Source organism: Protopterus annectens, chromosome 9.part0 (genome assembly GCF_019279795.1).
Source record: "Protopterus annectens isolate FY-2018-M chromosome 9.part0, PAN1.0, whole genome shotgun sequence".
In the NCBI taxonomy this organism is placed as follows: Eukaryota; Metazoa; Chordata; order Ceratodontiformes; family Protopteridae; genus Protopterus; species Protopterus annectens.
In genome coordinates, this window is record NC_056743.1 from 1,318,022,153 (window position 1) to 1,318,042,035 (window position 19,883).

Below are 19,883 nucleotides of genomic sequence, written 5' to 3' on the forward strand. Positions count from 1 at the left end.
CCAAAGCAATTAATCAATAATTAATAATTAAACCATCAAAGTTAATTTTAAGGTGGGAAAGTAGTTTTAATTAAATTATTTCTCATACCTTAAATCTTTGTGGTTTGTTAACATTTTTTATGTGTACTGAAAAAAACGCCCTATGTAAATACATTGATACTGAAAAAATCTTATTAATTATACAAGTTAAAAACATTATCAACACAAATTTTATGTTAAAAAGACTTCAAGAAATAATAAAAAATATAGATAGTATTGTGTTATATGCAATTCATTCATTTAATTTAAGCTATTAAACAATACATTTTCTTATGTTCACCTGTGCATGTTTACTATTGTATAAAACAAATAGCACTGATTTCAAAAAATTCTTTTCATCTACTACATGGTTCATATAGAACCATGTTTAAATTAAAAACAACTGATGTTCAAATCTGTTTAGTGTTCTTTGTATTGTTTATATGTTACAATCTTTAATAACATTTCTAGTGAAAAATAAAAAAATGAATAATAAAAAACCTACAACCAAATAAATGTGGTAGAAGCCACAATGTTCAACCTAAAACCCCATGTACACAAGGGTAATTAAATATCCTAAATGGTGTCTTAACAAGGAACTGTATCCCCTAAACACAAACACCCCCCACCCCACAAGTGGTAGGTCAAAAATATTATATAGAACTGTTCTATCCTACTGGGGTATGTGTTGTGTGTATCTCAAACTGTGAATGTTTTTAATAAAAATGGTGATAGTTAATGTGTTTGTAAATATAGTGGTTAATACATAGTAGAGAATGATAAATATGTTAAAAATACATGTCTCAAAAATATACTCTCGTTGAGACCTGGAGAATAATTAGACCTAAGTCTCAACTGCCACTTTATCTCCCTTTGTAATAAAAGATTGTTAAGACACCATTTAGGATATTTAATTACCCTTGTGTACATGGGGTTTTAGGTTGAACATTGTGGCTTCTACCACATTTATTTGGTTGTAGGTTTTTTATTCTTCATTTTTTTATTTTTCACTAGAAATGTTATTAAAGATTGTAACATATAAACAATACAAAGAACACTAAACAGATTTGAACATCAGTTGTTTTTAATTTAAACATGGTTCTATATGAACCATATAGTAGATGAAAAGAATTTTTTGAAATCAGTGCTATTTGTTTTATACAATAGTAAACATGCACAGGTGAACATAAGAAAATGTATTGTTTAATAGCTTAAATTAAATGAATGAATTGCATATAACACAATACTATATATTTATTATTTCTTGAAGTCTTTTTAACATAAAATTTGTGTTGATAATGTTTTTAACTTGTATAATTAATAAGATTTTTTCAGTATCAATGTATTTACATAGGGCGTTTTTTTCAGTACACATAAAAAATGTTAACAAACCACAAAGATTTAAGGTATGAGAAATAATTTAATTAAAACTACTTTCCCACCTTAAAATTAACTTTGATGGTTTAATTATTAATTATTGATTAATTGCTTTGGAACAAGATTGTATAAAAAACAGAGGCACCATAGGTTTATTATTCTGAAGAAGTCTGCCTTGTGCAGACGGAAGCGCTCATATTTGTTGGATTTGTGAATAAAAGACCTTCTATACTGAGCCAACAGATATTGCCAATATACTGGCTGACAGATTCAGTGCCAACTTTACCCCTCTACCCCCCTCCCCAAGAGACCATTCACGATACCAGTAGATTGCCAGGCACCAAGTATTACTGCTGCACAGATCAAAACAGCACTGTCCAAGGCCAAGAATACAGCTTCTATGGGACCTGACAATATCCCTGGCTGTGTTGTACATGAACTACAGAGTGAACTGGCACCTCACCTGTGTGCCCTGATCAATCACAGCCTCACCTCAGGCTTTGTCCCTACCAAATGGTGCACTGTTACAGTCATCCCTCTCCACAAAGGAGGAGTGACTACAGACCCTGAGAACTATTGCCCCATTAGCCTGACGAGTTTGATATGCAGAGTTATGGAACGCATCAGCATGGACCTAATAAACAAGGATACAGGGAATCTTCAAACTCTGGATCCCACACAGTTTGGTTTTGTGAAGGGTCGATCATGCCTGCTCAACTTGGTCAACTTCTTTGAGTCCGTCACCAGAGCTGTGGATGAAGGCAATGTGGTTCATGTAGCCTACCTTGATCTGGCCAAGGCTTTTTATACCATTCCCCACTCAGGAATCATGGAAAAACTCACTAAGATAGGTATCAACCCCTATATCACTAGGTGGATTGCAAACTGGCTCACAGGTAGAACCTACAGTGTGAAAGTAGCTGACTCCAAGCCAGAGTGTCGACCACTCACAAGTGGAGCCCCACAGGGTTCGGTCCTGGGTCCTCTCCTGTTTGGTATCTACTTCTCTGAAGTCCAGGCCAACATGAAGGGACTCTGGCTGACGGAGTTTGCAGAGGATTGCAAGTTGGGAGCTATTATTAACTCTGCAAAAAACACTCCCCTGCAAGTACGGCAGTGCACAGCTAAACGTCTCCAAAGTCCATCAGAAAGAAAAAAGCCAGCACAGTAGTGGTGTGAGAATAAACATTTAATGAATATGGCAAAAAAAAACAGACCGGTTTCGGCAATCCAAACCATGCCTTCCTCAGTGTGAAAAGTAACTACAAATAGCCATATTATATATAGGAATGGTAAAGACAACATCACAAATTAATTGGCTGGTCACAATTGCTCATTGAGTCCTGGTGGAAATAATCCACCTAATCCAATTTTCCATCTCTTTTCTTTTTGATTAAGAATAGTATGCCAGCCAATCTGGTTACCTCTATTACCCCTAATAATATCAGTAATAGTAAATCTGAAAGAAGCAGATGAATGCATCAAAACATGTCTGGCCCACATAAATAGCTGAACACAGCCAGACGTCCAGACCAGTTAAATATTGCATTGGTGAACATTTCAGCGATATCAAACATAAAAAAAAACACCAATGCCCTTTACAAACATGTTTTGATGCATTCATCTGCTTCTTTCAGATTTACTATTATTGATATTATTAGGGGTAATAGAGGTAACCAGATTGGTTGGCATACTATTGTTAATCAAAAAGAAAAAAGATGGATAATTAGATTAGGTGGATTATTTCCACCAGGACTCAATGAGCAATTGTGACCAGCCAATCAATTTGTGGTGATGTCTTTACCATTCCTATAAAATATGGCTATTTGTAGTTACTTTTCACACTGAGGAAGGCATGGTTTGGATTGCCGAAACTGGTCTGTTTTTTACTATGTTTATTAAATGTTTATTCTCACACCACTACTGTGCTGGCTTTTTTCTTTTTGATCGCTATTAAGTCCCCGAGTGATGTTGATATCCTGCAGAAAGGCCCCACTGAGACCAATGACTGGTGTCAGAACCATGGCCTTAAGCTCATTGCCAAAAAATGTGTCATCATCCCCTTTGGGAAAAACCCGGTTCCCATGAATTACCACATCGATGGTAGTCCACTGAATACAGAAGGCGTTATAAGAGATCTGGGAACACAGGTTGGCAGCAGCCTCTGTTTTGACCACCACATTGCCACTGTGGTCAGAAAGCCCTTCTATGTGGCACATCCCATTACTAAGGGTTTTGCATCCAGGAAGAAAGAGGTCATTGTCTCCATCTACTCTTCCCTCATTAGGCTAATCATTGAGTACAATGCCCCATTTGACATGTACCTCACTAAACACCTGCAGCAGCTGAAGAGGTTGCAAAAGTATCTCACAAAGAGGATCCTAGGCCTTAAACTTTTGTCCTATATGGACAGACTAAAAAAGCTCCAACTATTCTCTGTCTCATATCTCCTACTTAGAGGCGATCTCTGCTTGATTTACAAAGCCAGCTCTGTTAGAAATGCTACATATAAAGAAATCTCGGTCCCTCCACACCACATGCTCCAGAGACCTCAACCTCATTACCACAGTCAACAGAACATGCTGGAGGGACAGGTTCTTAAGCCAGAGACTACCCATGCTATGGAATAGACTTCCTATACATGTCAAGCAGAGCAACCTCACTGGCCCTCTTCAAGAGAAATCTTGATGAGTGGATGGGAAATAGAAAATTCACCCCAGGGATCACTCCAGTGGCTTTACTCAACAGAGGCACTGGTAACTAAGGACGGGTGGCACGATGCCAGGGTAATCCTATGGGCTAGGCTTGTAAAGGCTCCAGGGCCATTAGCCTAGTACACACGTATGAACCTAAAAAAAAAAATCTGTGTGTGTGTAGATATATATATATATATATTTTTTTACACGCACACTTATATGTATATAGGCAGGTACTAGGCTAGGCCTATATAAGCCTAGCCAAAAAGGTACCCTGGCTTTCGCCACCCAGGAAAATTATTTTTCTGTGTCACTGTCGAGCAGAGCCACAGAAGTGATCCCCGGGGTGAATTTCCTATTTCCCATCCAGTCATCAAGATTTTTCTTGAAGAGTGCTAATGAGGAGCTTTGTTTGATATAGATAGGTAGCATGTTCCAGAGTATGGGAAGTCTCTGGGACAGGAATCTATCCCTCCAGCATGTTCTGATTATTGTGGTGACAAGGTTTAGGTCCCTAGAGCGTGCATCTCTGAGGGATTGGGATTTCTTTAAGTGGAGCATGTCCAACAGCTCTGGGTTTGACATTCTTTGTGTGTTAGGCAAAGATCGCCTCTGAGTAGGCGATATGTGACGGAGTAAAGCTGGAGATTTTTGAGACAGTCTGCATAGGGCATCTGTTTGAGGCCGGATACATATATGTATGTGTGTGTATGTATGTGTGTGTGTGTGTGTGTGTGTATATGTATGTATGTGTGTGTGTTTGTGTGTATGTGTGTAAAAAAAAAAAAATATATATATATATATATATATATATATATATATATATATATATATATATATATATATATATATATATATATATATATATATATATATATATATATATATATATATATATATATATATATATATATATATATATATATATGTATATATATATATATATATATATATATATATATATATATATATATATATATATATATATATATATATATGTATATATATATATATATATATATATATATATATATATATATATATATATATATATATAAAATATATGTATATATGCCACAGAGTATAGCTGGAGTTTTTTTAGTCAGTCGGCATAGAGCATCTGCTTTAGGCCTGTGATTTTTTTAGTGAGGTATTTCTGCGGCCTTTCCAGCTGTTGCAGATGTCTTGTGAGGTACATACCAAACGGGGCGTTGTACTCTATAGTGGGTGTAATGAGGGATGAGTAAAATTACATTGCACAAATTAATAAGATCCCCTCCACCTCCAACACCACCTAACTAGCAAACACACTTTCTACTACGTTTCTGCACCCCCCATGTGGGGGGCTGTGCCCCCCACACCCCCGTAAATTAAATATACCAATTCCAAGATCGCACTACAGTGGAAAATGGTTAATTTCCTAACCTCAGTGCCCCCCTGCAGAAAAGTAGTAGAAAATGTGTTTGCTAGTTAGGTGGTGTTATAGGTGGAGAGGATGTTGTTTACATATGTATTGTAGTTTTCAGTGTTATGAAGCAGACTTTCAATGTTCTGAGTTTTCATTGTTTTGGGATTTAGATGTTATGGTCTCAATATTATGAAATTCAATGTTATGAAATTTCAGTGTTGTGAAGCAGACCTATACACACACACACACACACACACACATATATGTATATATAGATGTAGATGTATGTGTATATGTATGTATGTATGTGTATATATATATATATATATATATATATATATAAAATATGTATATATATAAAAAATAAAATATATATATTTATTTATATATAGATACGATACCAAAACTCAGTCATGGATTATTGTTAAAGTGGAGAGTGTTCTATGGTATAGTCTGGTATGGGTATTAAACTTTTTCTGAACAAATCACTTCTTTCAAAACTTATTTAAACCGAGGCCCCAACTGCTTGAATTGGTGGTAGCTCAGGTGGCTGTAAAAGATCGCGTAGGACCTATTGAAAAGAGTAGGGGAAGTTTCCAGATGACCCGTAGTAGTAGAAATACCATCTCGAGTCTGCTGAAAAGAGACTTCTAGCCTTGTCTGATTAACCCAGTCAACAAGGGATAAAGAAATCTGAGAGAGAAGTCAGTGTAGTGTTTTATAGAGATTTGAAGGATTTTATTAGGACAAAATTTAATTGAGAAGTTATTACTGTAAATGCAGAAAATAATTTTTGATACGTGATCTCTGTGCTTCCTATCTCGGATGTGAGTTGTGGCTGATATGTTAAAAAATATTGTGTACAGGTAAAATGGTTAGAGGCTGAATTTCTTGCTGGTAGTATATGGCTGACCTTTTAAGGAGCTCTAGAAGGTAGCCAAGCTCGTCATTCCAGCATCTTATGAAAGTTCACGTCTAAGTATGCATATGTATAACCTGTATACTTTATATAATCCGGGAATACAGACAAAGACACACACACACACACACACACACACACACACACACACACACACACACACACACACACACACACACACACACACACACACACACAGTATGTAATACAGATAGGACAGCAAATTACTTCATTCAGCTAATAGAGATTTCCTCATCAAAATTCTTTATATGCGGTATCAAAATATTAGGCTTCATCATTTTCCCCACTTGTGTGTACATGTCATCTTGTAGGTATTACTGTATTCTACAGTGAAAGAGATAGTTTTTCAGTATAATACAACTGTAGTTACACAGTTAAACTGATGAACTACAAACTTCAGTGAATTAATGTTCCAGTTTGTTTGGGAAGTTGCACGATTGCATACTGAATATCAACCACATGGGGTGTTAAGTTTCTTAAAATGCATGAGGTTTACTTTCAGAAAAACTATGTACCATAGCAGCCTGTAATGAACTCTGTACTACTGAGTAAGAAGCAATACGGACTCCTGGCAAAATTGATTTAATCTGGGTCCAGCAGCCAAATATGGCAGTGTTTCTTTACTACCTCAGTCATTTGTGAATAAAGGCAGATATGTTAAAAAGTGTGTAGTAGTGGGTTTCTGTAAATGGTAAATCAAATTTCATTTTTTTTTTTTGTTTATCTGCTAAGTTTGTAGCTAGACTGCTTATAAGCAGTAGAAAAATCACCAGGGCCAGTCTTTAGTAAACCTGGTGCCCTAGGCAAAAAGGCTCCATGAGCGCCCACCCAACCTTTCCTGACCTACTCACACTGCTCAGATAACTTTTTCTTCCTTTGTCGCACATTTTTTTCCTGCAGTTTTTCTATTCATTTAATATCTTAGCAAGACCTTACACTTTTGTGAAGGAAACCTTTGCGTTTAGCTTGGGATTCGGGGGGGGGGGGGTCCAAGGTGCCCAGGAGCAGTGGGGGTTCTAAATGCTGTGAGGTACATTTTAGATTTTTTTTAACAACCTTTTCATCTAATTACCAGAATAGAGACTGTGATCAATGACAGAAATATAGTCCTTACTTTTCAATTTCATTCTTTTCTTTTCAGTACATCCTGACTGACCAAGACTACAGAGGAATAACTGCAGTGAAAATTACTGTAAGCCTGGAAGCCACTGGATTTCAAGATGCTGTGAGGTGCATTTTTAGAGTAAAAGCAACTTTTCATCCAGTGATTACCTGAACAGAAAATATGATCAAAGAAATTTAGTCTTACTCTTAAAGTTTGTATTTTTCCTGCATCCTTTCACTACATTCTGACCAAGACTATACTGTAAAACTGTGGAAATTATTGTATTAAGACTGGGTCAGAAGCCATGACCTCTCTAGGTGCCCCAAGATGCATTTCATATAATTTTTTATCCGTCAGTGACTTGAATAAATACTTGGAGGTTGGTATAATGGTCAAGATGTTTACCTCACAGACAAGATGTACAGGGTTTGATTCTAAGGGAAATGCCAGGTTTAGAATGGTCCACAAGGGCAGCTAATTTAATACTTACCTATGAATCTATGAAAACCAAAACTAAGGAAAGAAATTCAGTCTTTTCTTCAACTTTTCTTTTTTCCTACATCTTTCAACATGCTCTAACAGACCAAAACTACCCTGTAATAACTAAATTCAGCTGGGGGCTGATAGGAACACAGGAGCCATGTGTTATAAATGATCTGAGATGCATTTTAATGCTTTTTTCCAACCTTTTGATAGTGATGACCTGATCAAAAATCGTGAATATGAAAAACAAATTCACATAAAAGTAAGCTGTATCCTAACTTTAATGCGGAGAGCTGACCAAATGCCAGTTCATAACAAACTGAGAAGACCTGCTTGAGGATGCATACATCATACTTGGGAATAACACCCCTCTGGTGTTAGTGACATTAAAATTAAGGCACAAATGCCCTTAGTTATATTTAAGGATGCTGCTGTATTATTTGCATACAGCATACCTCCTCATCCTATACACAAGAACCTACCACCTTCTGTACCCTTGTAGAAAAAAAAAATAGAACCTAACATATTTAGTGTCCGATATGTAAACATGCTTATTTATTCTTCCCCAGTGCTAGCCACCTGTATATGCATCAGATGTTTGATTGTTAGGAAAATTAAAAAAAAAAAATGACAAACAGTTTCCATCTTACTACTTCTACTAGATAGTACACTGTGACCCTCAATGCACACCTTTGAAGTTTGTGAAGAAAGTTAAATAAATAATGACCACACAGTTCGCAGTCCAACAGAAGATGTAGTCACCACTGAGGTTTGGGAGGAATATTAATGAAATAATGACGTTGTACCCACACAAAGTACAGTGACCTTCTGTGTACACCTGTGGCAGGACTGGTTTTAGATTAGGCTTCGTTCAGGGCACTGGTGATTACTAACCCCGTGTCCAAAATGCACTTGTACATCCTTGGTATGTAGGGGCTACCAGCCCCCTGAACTTCTAATCTTGGCATTTTTTGATGCATTTTTCTCTCAGACAATACTATTAAAGCTGAGCAAGTTACAAAAGGGTCAGTAACTTTCAGTCAGACAAACCCCCACCTAGCGATTATAGCCTCATTTATGTACATTTCAGACATCTGCATGTGGTAAGAGGATAATTGTGTAATGTATTTCACCTTTTTTTCCAAACAGACAGTTGCCACACATTAAAATATTAACAGTTGCTAAACATAGTCACATTAGTCCTAGAAAGCCAAAATAGTAAGTAAAGAGCAGCAGGCAGCTAGTCACCTTCCCCCATAGAAGACGACCACTGCAGTTATGCTTATTGTGTCTGTGCATGTCTGGTGTCCAAACAAGTAGCCTATCGTACTTCTCTCAAATGCACACGTGCTGTAGAGCTGGAAAGTGATCGTTTAAATTGAGCAAACATCAATATGGTCAGTTACTTTCATGCAGCCAACCCTTACACCCACTGAGCAGTTGTAACTGCAGTGCCCAATGGCTGTATAATGTTCTTTCACCTCCACAGTCCACACAAATAAGTTTCAGCACATTAGAATATTCCAATCCAAGTTGCTTCACACAAATCACAAAGCCAGAGAAATATTGCCAAAAACATCCGGTTGATCACTGCCTCCAGTATTGTAAAAGTAGTAGTAGTAACGCTATCTCACCACGCCATTCCTCTCACTTCAGGTTTTCACTAAAAGTCAGAAATCTTACCAAAATATCCAGTTGATCACTACCTGTGTAAAAATAGTGTTAAGACTTAACTGAGCTCCTCATTCCTCTCATGACCAGAACTGTGTGAAAAATCACTAATTTTTATGTATGTATTTTTATGTAAATACGCATACACAAGCATCCTCCTTCATGTGGCTTCACACCTACAATTGGGCATTGTGGGGGGTCTGTGCTCCTGTGACCTCACAGCATTTGTTAACCTTATGTAAACTGACTCTAATCTTTTCAAGTCAACTGGAGCACAATGTGTTGTTATTGCCTTTTCATTTGGGTGGGGTACTTTATTTATTTATTTATTTTTAGAGCAAAGAAACATTGCTGTAAAAACATAAAATAAGTAAATGGAGAAAGAGCACCCCTGAAGGTATGGCACTGTAGTTTTCCTATGTGTAAAGCCAGCCCTGAAAGTTGTCACTAAAGTATATGCCACAACAATCAGATTTTTAAATATTCCAGAAAACTGAAATGACCTAGCAGAACATAACAAAATCAAATCTGACAAACAGTGTGCAAAAAGAAAAAAATCTGCTTCAAAATGAATATGTTTCATATTATGGCTGGAAAAATCATTCATGAATGTTTTTTGCAAATTTAGGGGAAAATGCTCGCACTACTGTGTTTGACACTTAGTAAAACTTGTTTATCAGAAGGAAAATAATGTTGGAGACCATTTTAGAATGTCTGTAAGCAAGTATCCATCGCTGCCAAGCTGCCATCGTGGCAGTATAGGGCCCTGTGTATCTATAGTGAACCAAAAGTAATCTTTTCTGCCAAATTATTTATCTTTAATTTATCTAAAAGTTTGATAAATCTTTGATACAAGATTCTGATTACTTGGCACAAGGCTGCAAAAAGTCATCTTGAAATTTACCACAAACAGAGAGATTCTGAGGTGAGCAGGAGGTGGTTTCTGTTTCAAAGGATGTCCTGTTTTTTTTTTTTTTTTTCCTCTTGTTTTGGTGCCTGTTTTGCTTTAGTTTTGATTGGTTTTAGTGCTTTATCCTTCTATACTACCAGCTCTATCCAGTTCTTGGTACCCCTAAGTAATCTTGCCTGCTCAGAAGCCTTTGAGCAGTTAGTTCAAAAGCTGACTTTTTTTTAAGACTTGACAAGAGAGAGATCCTCCCCACCATCGAAACCATAGTTACAATCTTATGTATAGTTGGGACATACTGTGTACTGAAGACTGGTTGTCTTCAAATCTGTGTCCTCTAGATTAGATATGACTCCTTTACAATACAATGTAGTCTCATCTTCTTGAGCTCATACAGTGAAGCACTACAAAAAAAGTTACCCACAGTACTGCTAAAGTTTATTATAGACCCATCACATCTGACTTCAGTCCTTTTCGTGGAAAACCACAACATAGCTGTATCTGTATACAATATTAGTTTGATTCTTGTTTGTATAAAATTAACTTGTTTTTGTGAATTATAATGATTATTTTGACTATTTTTTTTTCAGATGAAGTTTTAAAGCATACAGACTTTATTGGCAGGTACAGAAACGTACGCTCTGGTTTCATTTTAAAGTTGAAAAAAAATTATATTGAAATTTTAGTCATTGATAAATTAAGCACAACATAGACTAGCCTTGCACTGCTTGGCTTTCTGATTCACTTCATGGATAAGATGCATTATTTTCAGAGGTTGTACATTTTCTGTCTGCATGTGTTTTTGCTGGAAATTCTGGTATCATCCAATTTTCCAGGTGTGTGGCATGTGGAGTAACTTGTTGTTAACTTGCGCTTAATTGTGTATGTTTGTGTTTTGTGATGGAGTGGCATCCCTTTCAGGACTGACCTCCAAAATTTTGCCCACTGCTTGCTGGGATAGACTTTGGATCCCTTCATTACTGAACTGGGTAAACATTCATAGGTTCATAGGTAGGTAGTAGGCTATCTGCCCGAAAGCATTTATATGCCTAGCCAGAATGTGTTGGCTTTCACCACCCCCTTAGATTAGTTCCATGTGCCTCTGTCCAGCAGAACCACTGAAGTGATCCCCGGGGTAAACTTTCTGTTTCCCATCCACTCATCAAGGTTTCTCTTGAAGAGTGCTAGTGAGGAGCTCTGTCTAATGTAGATTGGAATCTTGTTCCAAAGCATGGGAAGTCTCTGGGACAGGAATCTATCCCTCCAACACGTCCTATTTATTGTTGTGGTGAGGTTTAGATCCCTAGAGCGTGTGGCTCAAGGGGGTATGATTTTCTTTAGGCGGAGCATGTCCATCAATTCTGGGTTGGACATGGCCTTGTATGTCAGGCAGAGATCACCTCTGAGTAGGCGGTATGCAACCGAGTACAGCTGGAGTTTCTTCAGTCGAGCTGCATAGGGCATCTGTTTGAGGCCAGTGATCCTCTTGGTGAGGTACTTATGTGGTCTTTCCAGCTGTTGCAGGTGTTTTGTAAGGTACATCCTAAATGGGGCGTTGTATTCTATGATGGGTCTGATGAGTGATGAGTAGAGGGGCACAATGACCTCTTTTGATCTGGATGCGAACCCTTTTGTGATTAGGTGGGCCACATAGAAGGATTTTCTAACCACTTTGGCAATGTGATTATCAAAGGAGAGATTACTATCTGCTTGGGTTCCCAGATCCCTTATTACGTCTTCTGTATTTAGGGGACTACCACCTATGTGGTAGTTTGTGGGTACTTTGCTTTTTCCAAAGGGGATGACTATGCACTTTTTGGCATTTAGTTTGAGGCCATGATTTTGACACCAGGTATCCGTCTCAGTGAGATCCTTTTGGAGGATGTCTCAATCAGCCGGATTGTCAATTATAGCTCCTAGTTTGCAGTCATCTGTGAACTTGGTCAGCCGTAGTCCTCCTGTGCTCGCTTATACCTCTGAGAAGTATATGCCAAACAGGAGGGGTCCTAGTACTGAGCACTGGGGAATGCCACTTGTAACCGGTTTAGAGTCGGATCTAGCTCCTGCAACTCTCACCATGTGGGTTCTAGCCGTGAGCCAGTTGGCAATCCATCTTGTGACATAGGGGTTTATGTTCAGGCTTGTGAGCTTGTCTATAATACCAGGATGAGGAATGGTGTCAAAAGCCTTTGCGAGGTCTAGGTAGGCAGTGTGTACCACCTTTCCCTCGTCTATAGCCTTGGTAACTGTCTCAAAGAAGTCTACCAGGTTTAGGAGGCATGATCTACTCTTAACAAAGCTGAACTGGGTAGGGTCCAGTGTTTGGAGGTTCCCAATGTCTGTGTTAATGAGTTCCATGATGATGCGCTCCATAGCCTTGCAGACCAAGCTAGTCAGGCTTGTAGGGCAATAGTTCCCAGGGTCTGTTGTGGCTCCACCTTTGTGGAGCAGAATAACTGTTGCTGTGCGTGACTCTGTGGGTGCGTAGCCTGTGGAGAGTCTGAGTCTAAACAGTGTGTTTAGGTGAGGGGTTAGTTCATCTTTGAGCTTGTGTAGGACACAGCATGGGACGCAGTCCAGTTCCATTGATGCTGTGTTTTTGGCTTTGGAGAGTGCTTTTTTAACCCGAGTGTCTGTGATTTTAGGGGTTCTACATTCTTCTGGTATGGTTATGGGCCCTTTTGGGGGCGAGAGGAGTGGGTGAAGTTTGCACTGAGCCTGTCTGCCAGGATGTTGGCGATATCGGTCGGTTCAGTGTATTTTATGCCACTCTGCACTAACTCCGAGCAGATCTGAGCATTGCCACTTAGATTCCTGATATAGCTAAAGAATGCCTTGTGGTTATCTTTGGAGTCCTTGGCAATTTTTCTTTCGAAGCTAGCCTTGGATGGTTTTATGAGGGATCGTAGTTTCTTGCTGATACTGATCAGGGATGTCTTCCCTTCTTGGGATTATGCTCTTTTCTGTACTAGTTTCCTACTTCTGTTGTATAGCTTGTTTATGGCATGGGTCCACCAGACTGGTTTCCTTTTCTTGGAGAAGTGAGTCTTGCTTTTTCTTGGGATAGCACGATCCATGCATTCTTGTAGGTGCCTGTAGAATGCATTAGCAAAGGATTTTGCAGCTTGGACAGCATTATCCTTTAGCATGGGGGCTTTGAAACTTTCAACCTCAATCTTAAGTAACGTGAAGTTTGTTTTTGAAAAGTTTTTCACTGTGGTTTCCTTAACCGGGGGTGGGGGTGGAATGCAGATACCCAGAGCGAGGGATTGACCTCTGGTGTGGAACACCGGTCGGCCATGTTGGTGATGACCAGGTCCAATATGTTGTCACCTGTGGTGGGAGTGTTGACCAGTTGATCCAGGGCGTTTGAGTTTATAAATTCTAGGAAATGTTGGGTAAAGGAGTTAGTACTTGAGTAGTTCTCCCAGTTAATGTTTGGGTAATTGAAATCACCCAATATTAGGGTGTTTGGTAGGACCTTTATGTTTCCCAGTCTTTCCAGAAACGTAAAATGGGGGTCCTGGGACATGGTGGGTGATCTGTAGCAAGCTACAATTTGAATTGCAGTTTTGCCCGTTGTTAGTTGCACGTGGATGATCTCTGAAGCAATTGTGCTGTGCCACTAACCTGGAGGTGTGGGTATCCTTGATGAATATGGATACACTCCCGCCTTTTGTATTTCAGTCCGGGTTCTGTGGCCGAAATGTATGGCTTGAGTTGTAGCCTGGTACTGCTAGTCTGCTCTCTGGAGTCTTAAAACAGGTTTCTGTTACTGCACATATATTGATTTTCTCCATATTGAGGAGTGCCTAGAGTGCATGCATTTTGAGGTGTAGACTTCTGTCACTGAGTAGCATTACCCTCAGTTTTTTGTTACTTGTGCTGTTTACGGTGGTGGGCTTGTCTTTTGAGGCTTGCCTAAAAAAGGCACTATGGGGATGGCAAGAGCCTTGGCCAGTATTTGAAAGCCTAAGGGTGACAGGTGCAAGCCATCTCTAGCGAAGCAGCATGGCTTGTCGAGCATGTTATCCCAGGCGGACAGACACTGGATCCCCTTTGAGTGACACCAAAAACCTAGCCAGTTGTTGAAATTGATAATTTTTTCTTTATACCGTGGTGTCATTCTTGGTGAGGGCAGGATGCTACTCCGGGTCAGGGTCATACCGGCCTGGGCTACGTGATGAGAGAGCTCTTCCATGTCTCTTTTCATGTAGTCCAGGGAGGTACGGCTCAGGTTATTCACACCAACATGGACAATGACAGAGTCGTACTTGTAGTTGTACTGGTGTGACCTGAGTGCTTGTGTTATGTGGCGGGTCCTGGCACCCGACAGGCAGCTAACAGTAACCTTCTCCTTGCTCAGCCTTGTGAGTGGGACATCAGTGTGCCTGACTATAGAGTCACCTATTACTAGTGTGTTGGGTATTTTATTTTGCCTTAAGGGCTGTGATTGCGTGGTACACTGGTTTTGTGAAGTATGTTTCATGGTTTGTGTTTGGGGGGGGTGGTGGTTGCTTAGATGTCTGCTTTGGAGGTCTCCGTTGCTTTTGCAGATTTTTATTTATAGCCTCAGAGTATGTTTTCGTGTATTTATGTGTGTTTTTTGCCAGTGCTGGTTTAATGGGTCTATGTGAGACTGGTAGTGTGATGCTAGTATTTCCCTTCTCCTCTTGACTGTGTGATTCAGTCTTGTGTTGAGAGAGCTTAGCCTCCAGTTTGGCTGTATAATTGCATCTCTTGCATGTATTAGTGTTTGTTGGTAGGAGGAGAGGGTTGTCTGTGCATATGAGGCAGTTGTAACATTGCCTTAAAATGCCCAGATTCACCATTTGGACTGGAGAGTACACCTGAAACTGCCCTTTGGACATGCCTGGAATAGGTACAGTGAACTGTTTTACTGATTGGTTGGTAAGGTCTCGTAGAGAGCCTTGTCCTTCTGTACAGTATGGAGGGGGGGGGGTCTAGTGCTAGAGTTTATAAGTGCTTGCTATGAGTTTTGAGCTAGTGCCGGGCTGAGAAATGAATGGTTTGAGTGCTTAAGTTGAAAGTTTGTCTAGTTCCAAGGGAAAAATTGAAGAGGAGACTTTGTGGAGCCGGGAATACTTATACCCTAGCTAACTGGCGCTGCCCGGCGCGCAAAACCGGGCAAATGCAATTTTTATAGCAGGGAAATGAAACACAGAGAAATTAGCCCAAAATGTCCAATAAACTACTAATTTGTGGGCTGATACCACTCCTCCAGGGGACAGATAAGTTGCTCAAAGCTTCCCTCTCTCACAGGTGAACAGAGAAACTTCCTTCTATCCAAGTAAGGTGTGGGCAAACACAGAGACTTGTAACACAGCCCTGAATTCAGCACTAACCTGAAAACTGGACTATACTAGCTTAGAAAGGCGGGAAACAAGTATATATATATATATATATATAATTTTATTTTTCCAGAAAACAAAGCAGATACAATCAAAAACACTTTAAATGCACAGAAAAGGATAATTATTGTTATATAGCTCAGATCAGAGTTGTAGTCAATGCCCCTAGTAATAAAGTAGGAAGAAACACAATTACAGTAAAAGCAGATGAATAAAGTGCAATTTATATATATATATATATATAGATATATATATATATATATATATATAGATATATATAAACAATAGAAAACGAACAAACTGATTTAAACAAGTGACCCAATTAACCAGAAGAAAGCTCAAAACTGAGCCCTGTTCCAGCAGTCTTCAGTCAGGCCAGTTCTAACTGCACACTCTTGCCACTAGGTTGCAGGGGAAGCTTCTCCAAAAAAAAAAAAAAAGATGGCCCGGATCAGTGCTCACATTATACAAACAAAGCTAGATTCAGCAGACCTGAATCTGGTCTGTGCAACAAGGCGCACCAATTTCAGAAAGAAACAGTTCAAATAAGCAGACACAATAAGCCTGTGACCAGAAATTCCCAGCTCAGAAGGGCAGAATCCAGCCTGTCCTCCCACAAGTGCAGACCACAAACCTTCTTAATGTAGAATAATTGGCCTGAAGCTCAAGTGCTTATACCAGAACTAATACACTTTTAGAATAGCAGACACTGAGCCTTCAATCAGCAATTCCCAGCTTAGAAGGATGTAAGCTACCTGTCCTGCCACAACAGTGCAGACTACAAACCTTCTTAATGTAAAACTGGTATGAAGCCCAAGTGCTTAAATCAAAAGACTTAGAGTAATAGTTGCAATTTAATCAGGCTACTACCAAGCAGTAATAAATGCAGCAGGATAAGTAAAATTGAGTACTTTTAAGAAGAGGTAAAAGCAAAATAAAGTAGGAGGAAACACAAATACAGTAAAAGCAGATGAATAAAGTGCAAATTATTATTTTTTTTTTTTTACTAAAATGAATGAAGTAATGATGGTGCGTTGATCAATCTAACTGATAAATTTTGTAGATGCTGATAGTTACCTGTCTTTGAAAACTGAGGCACTCTCTGCAGTAGAGGAGTATAGAGTTTTTTATAGGAGTGTAACGTGCAAGGTAGACCCTGAATTCATCCTCACAACATGGGCTCCTTAGCAGAATTGTGAGACCCATAATTGCAAGTCCTGCAGTGCAGAAAAATACTTATTTCTGAGCAATACAGAGATTGCTAAAACGTGTTTTAATATAAATAAAGCAAAGTCCCTGCTTCCCCTGGTATTGGAGGCTATGTCATCCTGCACTCCTGTGACTTGCATGGTCTTCTCCTTTCGGCTTTTCCCTGTTAGGGGTTGCCACAATGGAACTCCCATCCACTAATGATTGGAAGTGGATTTTTACGGTGCCGAGTTGCCAGCCTGACACCCAGCCTTCAAAGAAGGCACACCTATTCACGCACGTACCTACCTGCATCTCTTTAAGTGTCACTCAACCGCAGGGAGGACATGCAGACTCCACACAGAAGGCACTCCAGCCGAGAATCGAACAGGAGAACCTGTTGCTGCGAGGCGACAACGCTAACCACTACACCGCCGTTCCTGTGACTTGCATGTGTACTCTAAAACAGCTTTGCCTCAGTGTAAGGGAAATGGCTCTGTAGTAGTATTTCAGTGTTTAGCAAGTCTGTGCAAAAAAGTGATATTTTGTGGATTGTAGTTATGGCCCCTGGAAATTCAGCAGAAGCCCTGTAAATTTCAGAGTTTGACTGATATGCTGGACAGAGTATAGCAAATTTGTTTGCATAAACTTTGCATGTATTTTGAACAGTACCCAAGAACTTGGGTTTGTTACAGAATCCTTTGTGTGTAGTTTTAATAAGGCTGTCATTTTACATGGTCATAAATGTTCCAGTTTGACATTCTTTAACAACTTGTGTAGAGCAGGGAATCTGCACACTTAAAATCAATCTTTCCCAATCTCTCTTGTTGCTCTCTCTTGAATGTAGGTTGGCAACTAATGCTGTTGGCCTGCTGTATGCAGTAGTTTGCCTCTTGAGTCCTGCTTCCATTTTGATCTCCATTGTTACATCCTGATGCCCAATGACAGCCTGGATCATTTTACCTGTCAGTCTGTCTGCTTTTTCCATTACTGGCATATGGATCGTGTAAGTAGCATTATCACTTTAAGATCTGTTCATAATTGTCTAATTTAAGCATCATTTCACTTCATTGCTAGGCTTACATGCTAATACCTTGTGTTACTTCTACAGCTATGCAATGGCAGTGATGAATCATCATGTCTGCCCAGTTGAAAATTGGTAAGTATGTTTTGTGTTAAGTCTTGTACAAATCATTTTTTCTGTTTCTATATTCGTTTTTTCCTCAGTGTGCAAAATTGGGGTATGGATATAACTGTGAAGGATATTTAGTTGATTATAGCTTGTTTTTTTTCCTTGGGTCCAAAAACAAGCATGTTAAGACGCACAAACACACCCTCTCTCTTTTTCTCATATATGTATATATTTACAGACACGCACACTTAAACTTACTTGGAGAGCAATTATTTTGGAATCTTGCACCCCCAGTGTAAGTCTGTTTATTAGAGAGGCCTTAAAATAAGTAAGTCACTTACTTCGGGAACAAGTCTTTCAGAATCTGGGACAGCATACAGTGGAGTAAGTCACTTAGACCGAGAGCAAGTCTTTTGGAATCTGGACCAATATATTAAAATCCATGTGTTGTATTATTGTCACTATGCTTAGTTTCTTTTATGTGAAAATTGGTAGGTGATTTAAGGAAGCAGTTGCAGAAATGCATATTTTATAACAGGGAAATTCACACTGAAATTTAAGCCAGATTTCCATCGACATGGTTGATGGCAAGTGATTTTTTATATTTGATAAAGTGGTATGACTGATAAACACAAGAGTTTTAAGGTTATCTGGCAAGGCCCAAAACTGTATGTTAGCTAAGTAAAAAAAAATTAATGTTTCAGATGTCACTTATTTAGTGAACAAACAAGCATACTCATTGGGGAGAAGTACTCCACAATGGGTAATGCACAAACTAATCATAGTACTAAGAGATAATTTATAGGTGTGTAGACATCTTTGGGCTGGATTCAAAGACCCCCTTCTCATGTAGTGTGCCATGACTGATACAGAGGGCATCCCACATATGGAACTGTCAAGACACAAAATTTACAAATATCTTTTTTCTGAACCAAGGAAGATTTAAGTAGAATTGTATACATACATTTATAATGCATGTCATAGAGAAGTATAAAATGCAATGTTAAGTTGTCAATCTCGCCTTCATTCTTGCTGGATGGGTTTGGAGCCGACCCTCGGCTCCGACTTGGCCTATACTAAAGCTTGAGAGCTATTTATACCAGCTCGGGGCTACCCTATATCCCACAATGCCAGGCGCTAACTACCCAGATCTCGTTTGCCGCTTACAGCTGCGAGGTGCGTTAATTACTGGCTCTGCAGGTTAGATTTTATAATTCTTGAACTTCTCCCTTTTAGTCAGATTTTCATTTAGTTTTTTGTTAGCGACCATCCCATTAGCTTCCCTTCATAGCTAATCTCCCTTCCGGTCCCTTTTAATCCCTTAATCCTAACCCCTTCTTTGGTTAGAAGGTTAGGCCTTTGGGCCTATTCCTCTTTCTTTAAATAGTCAGTTTTAATTGTTGTGTGACTGACTTAGCTTGTGTTAAAGGGTGTGTGTGTGTGTGTGTGTGTGTGTGTGTGTGTGTGTGTGTGTGTGTGTGTGTGTGTGTGTGTGTGTGTGTGTGTGTGTGTGTGTGTGTGTGTGTGTGTGTGTGTGTGTGTGTGTGTGTGTGTGTGTGTGTGTGTAATTTTTGTACTTTTTAGTA

At 39.1% G+C, this 19,883-nt stretch overlaps 1 protein-coding gene across 1 annotated transcript in view; it reads left to right on the forward strand.

The window, feature by feature from the left end:
- TMEM150A (transmembrane protein 150A) overlaps window positions 1–19,883 on the forward strand; it is a 649,158-nt gene that overhangs the window by 162,492 nt on the left and 466,783 nt on the right. Inside the window, exons 2-3 of the mRNA XM_044084287.1 lie at window positions 18,013–18,171; window positions 18,277–18,324. Of these exons, the coding sequence (XP_043940222.1) occupies window positions 18,107–18,171; window positions 18,277–18,324 (113 nt within the window). The 5' untranslated portion in view covers window positions 18,013–18,106. The remainder of the gene's footprint in view (window positions 1–18,012; window positions 18,172–18,276; window positions 18,325–19,883) is intronic.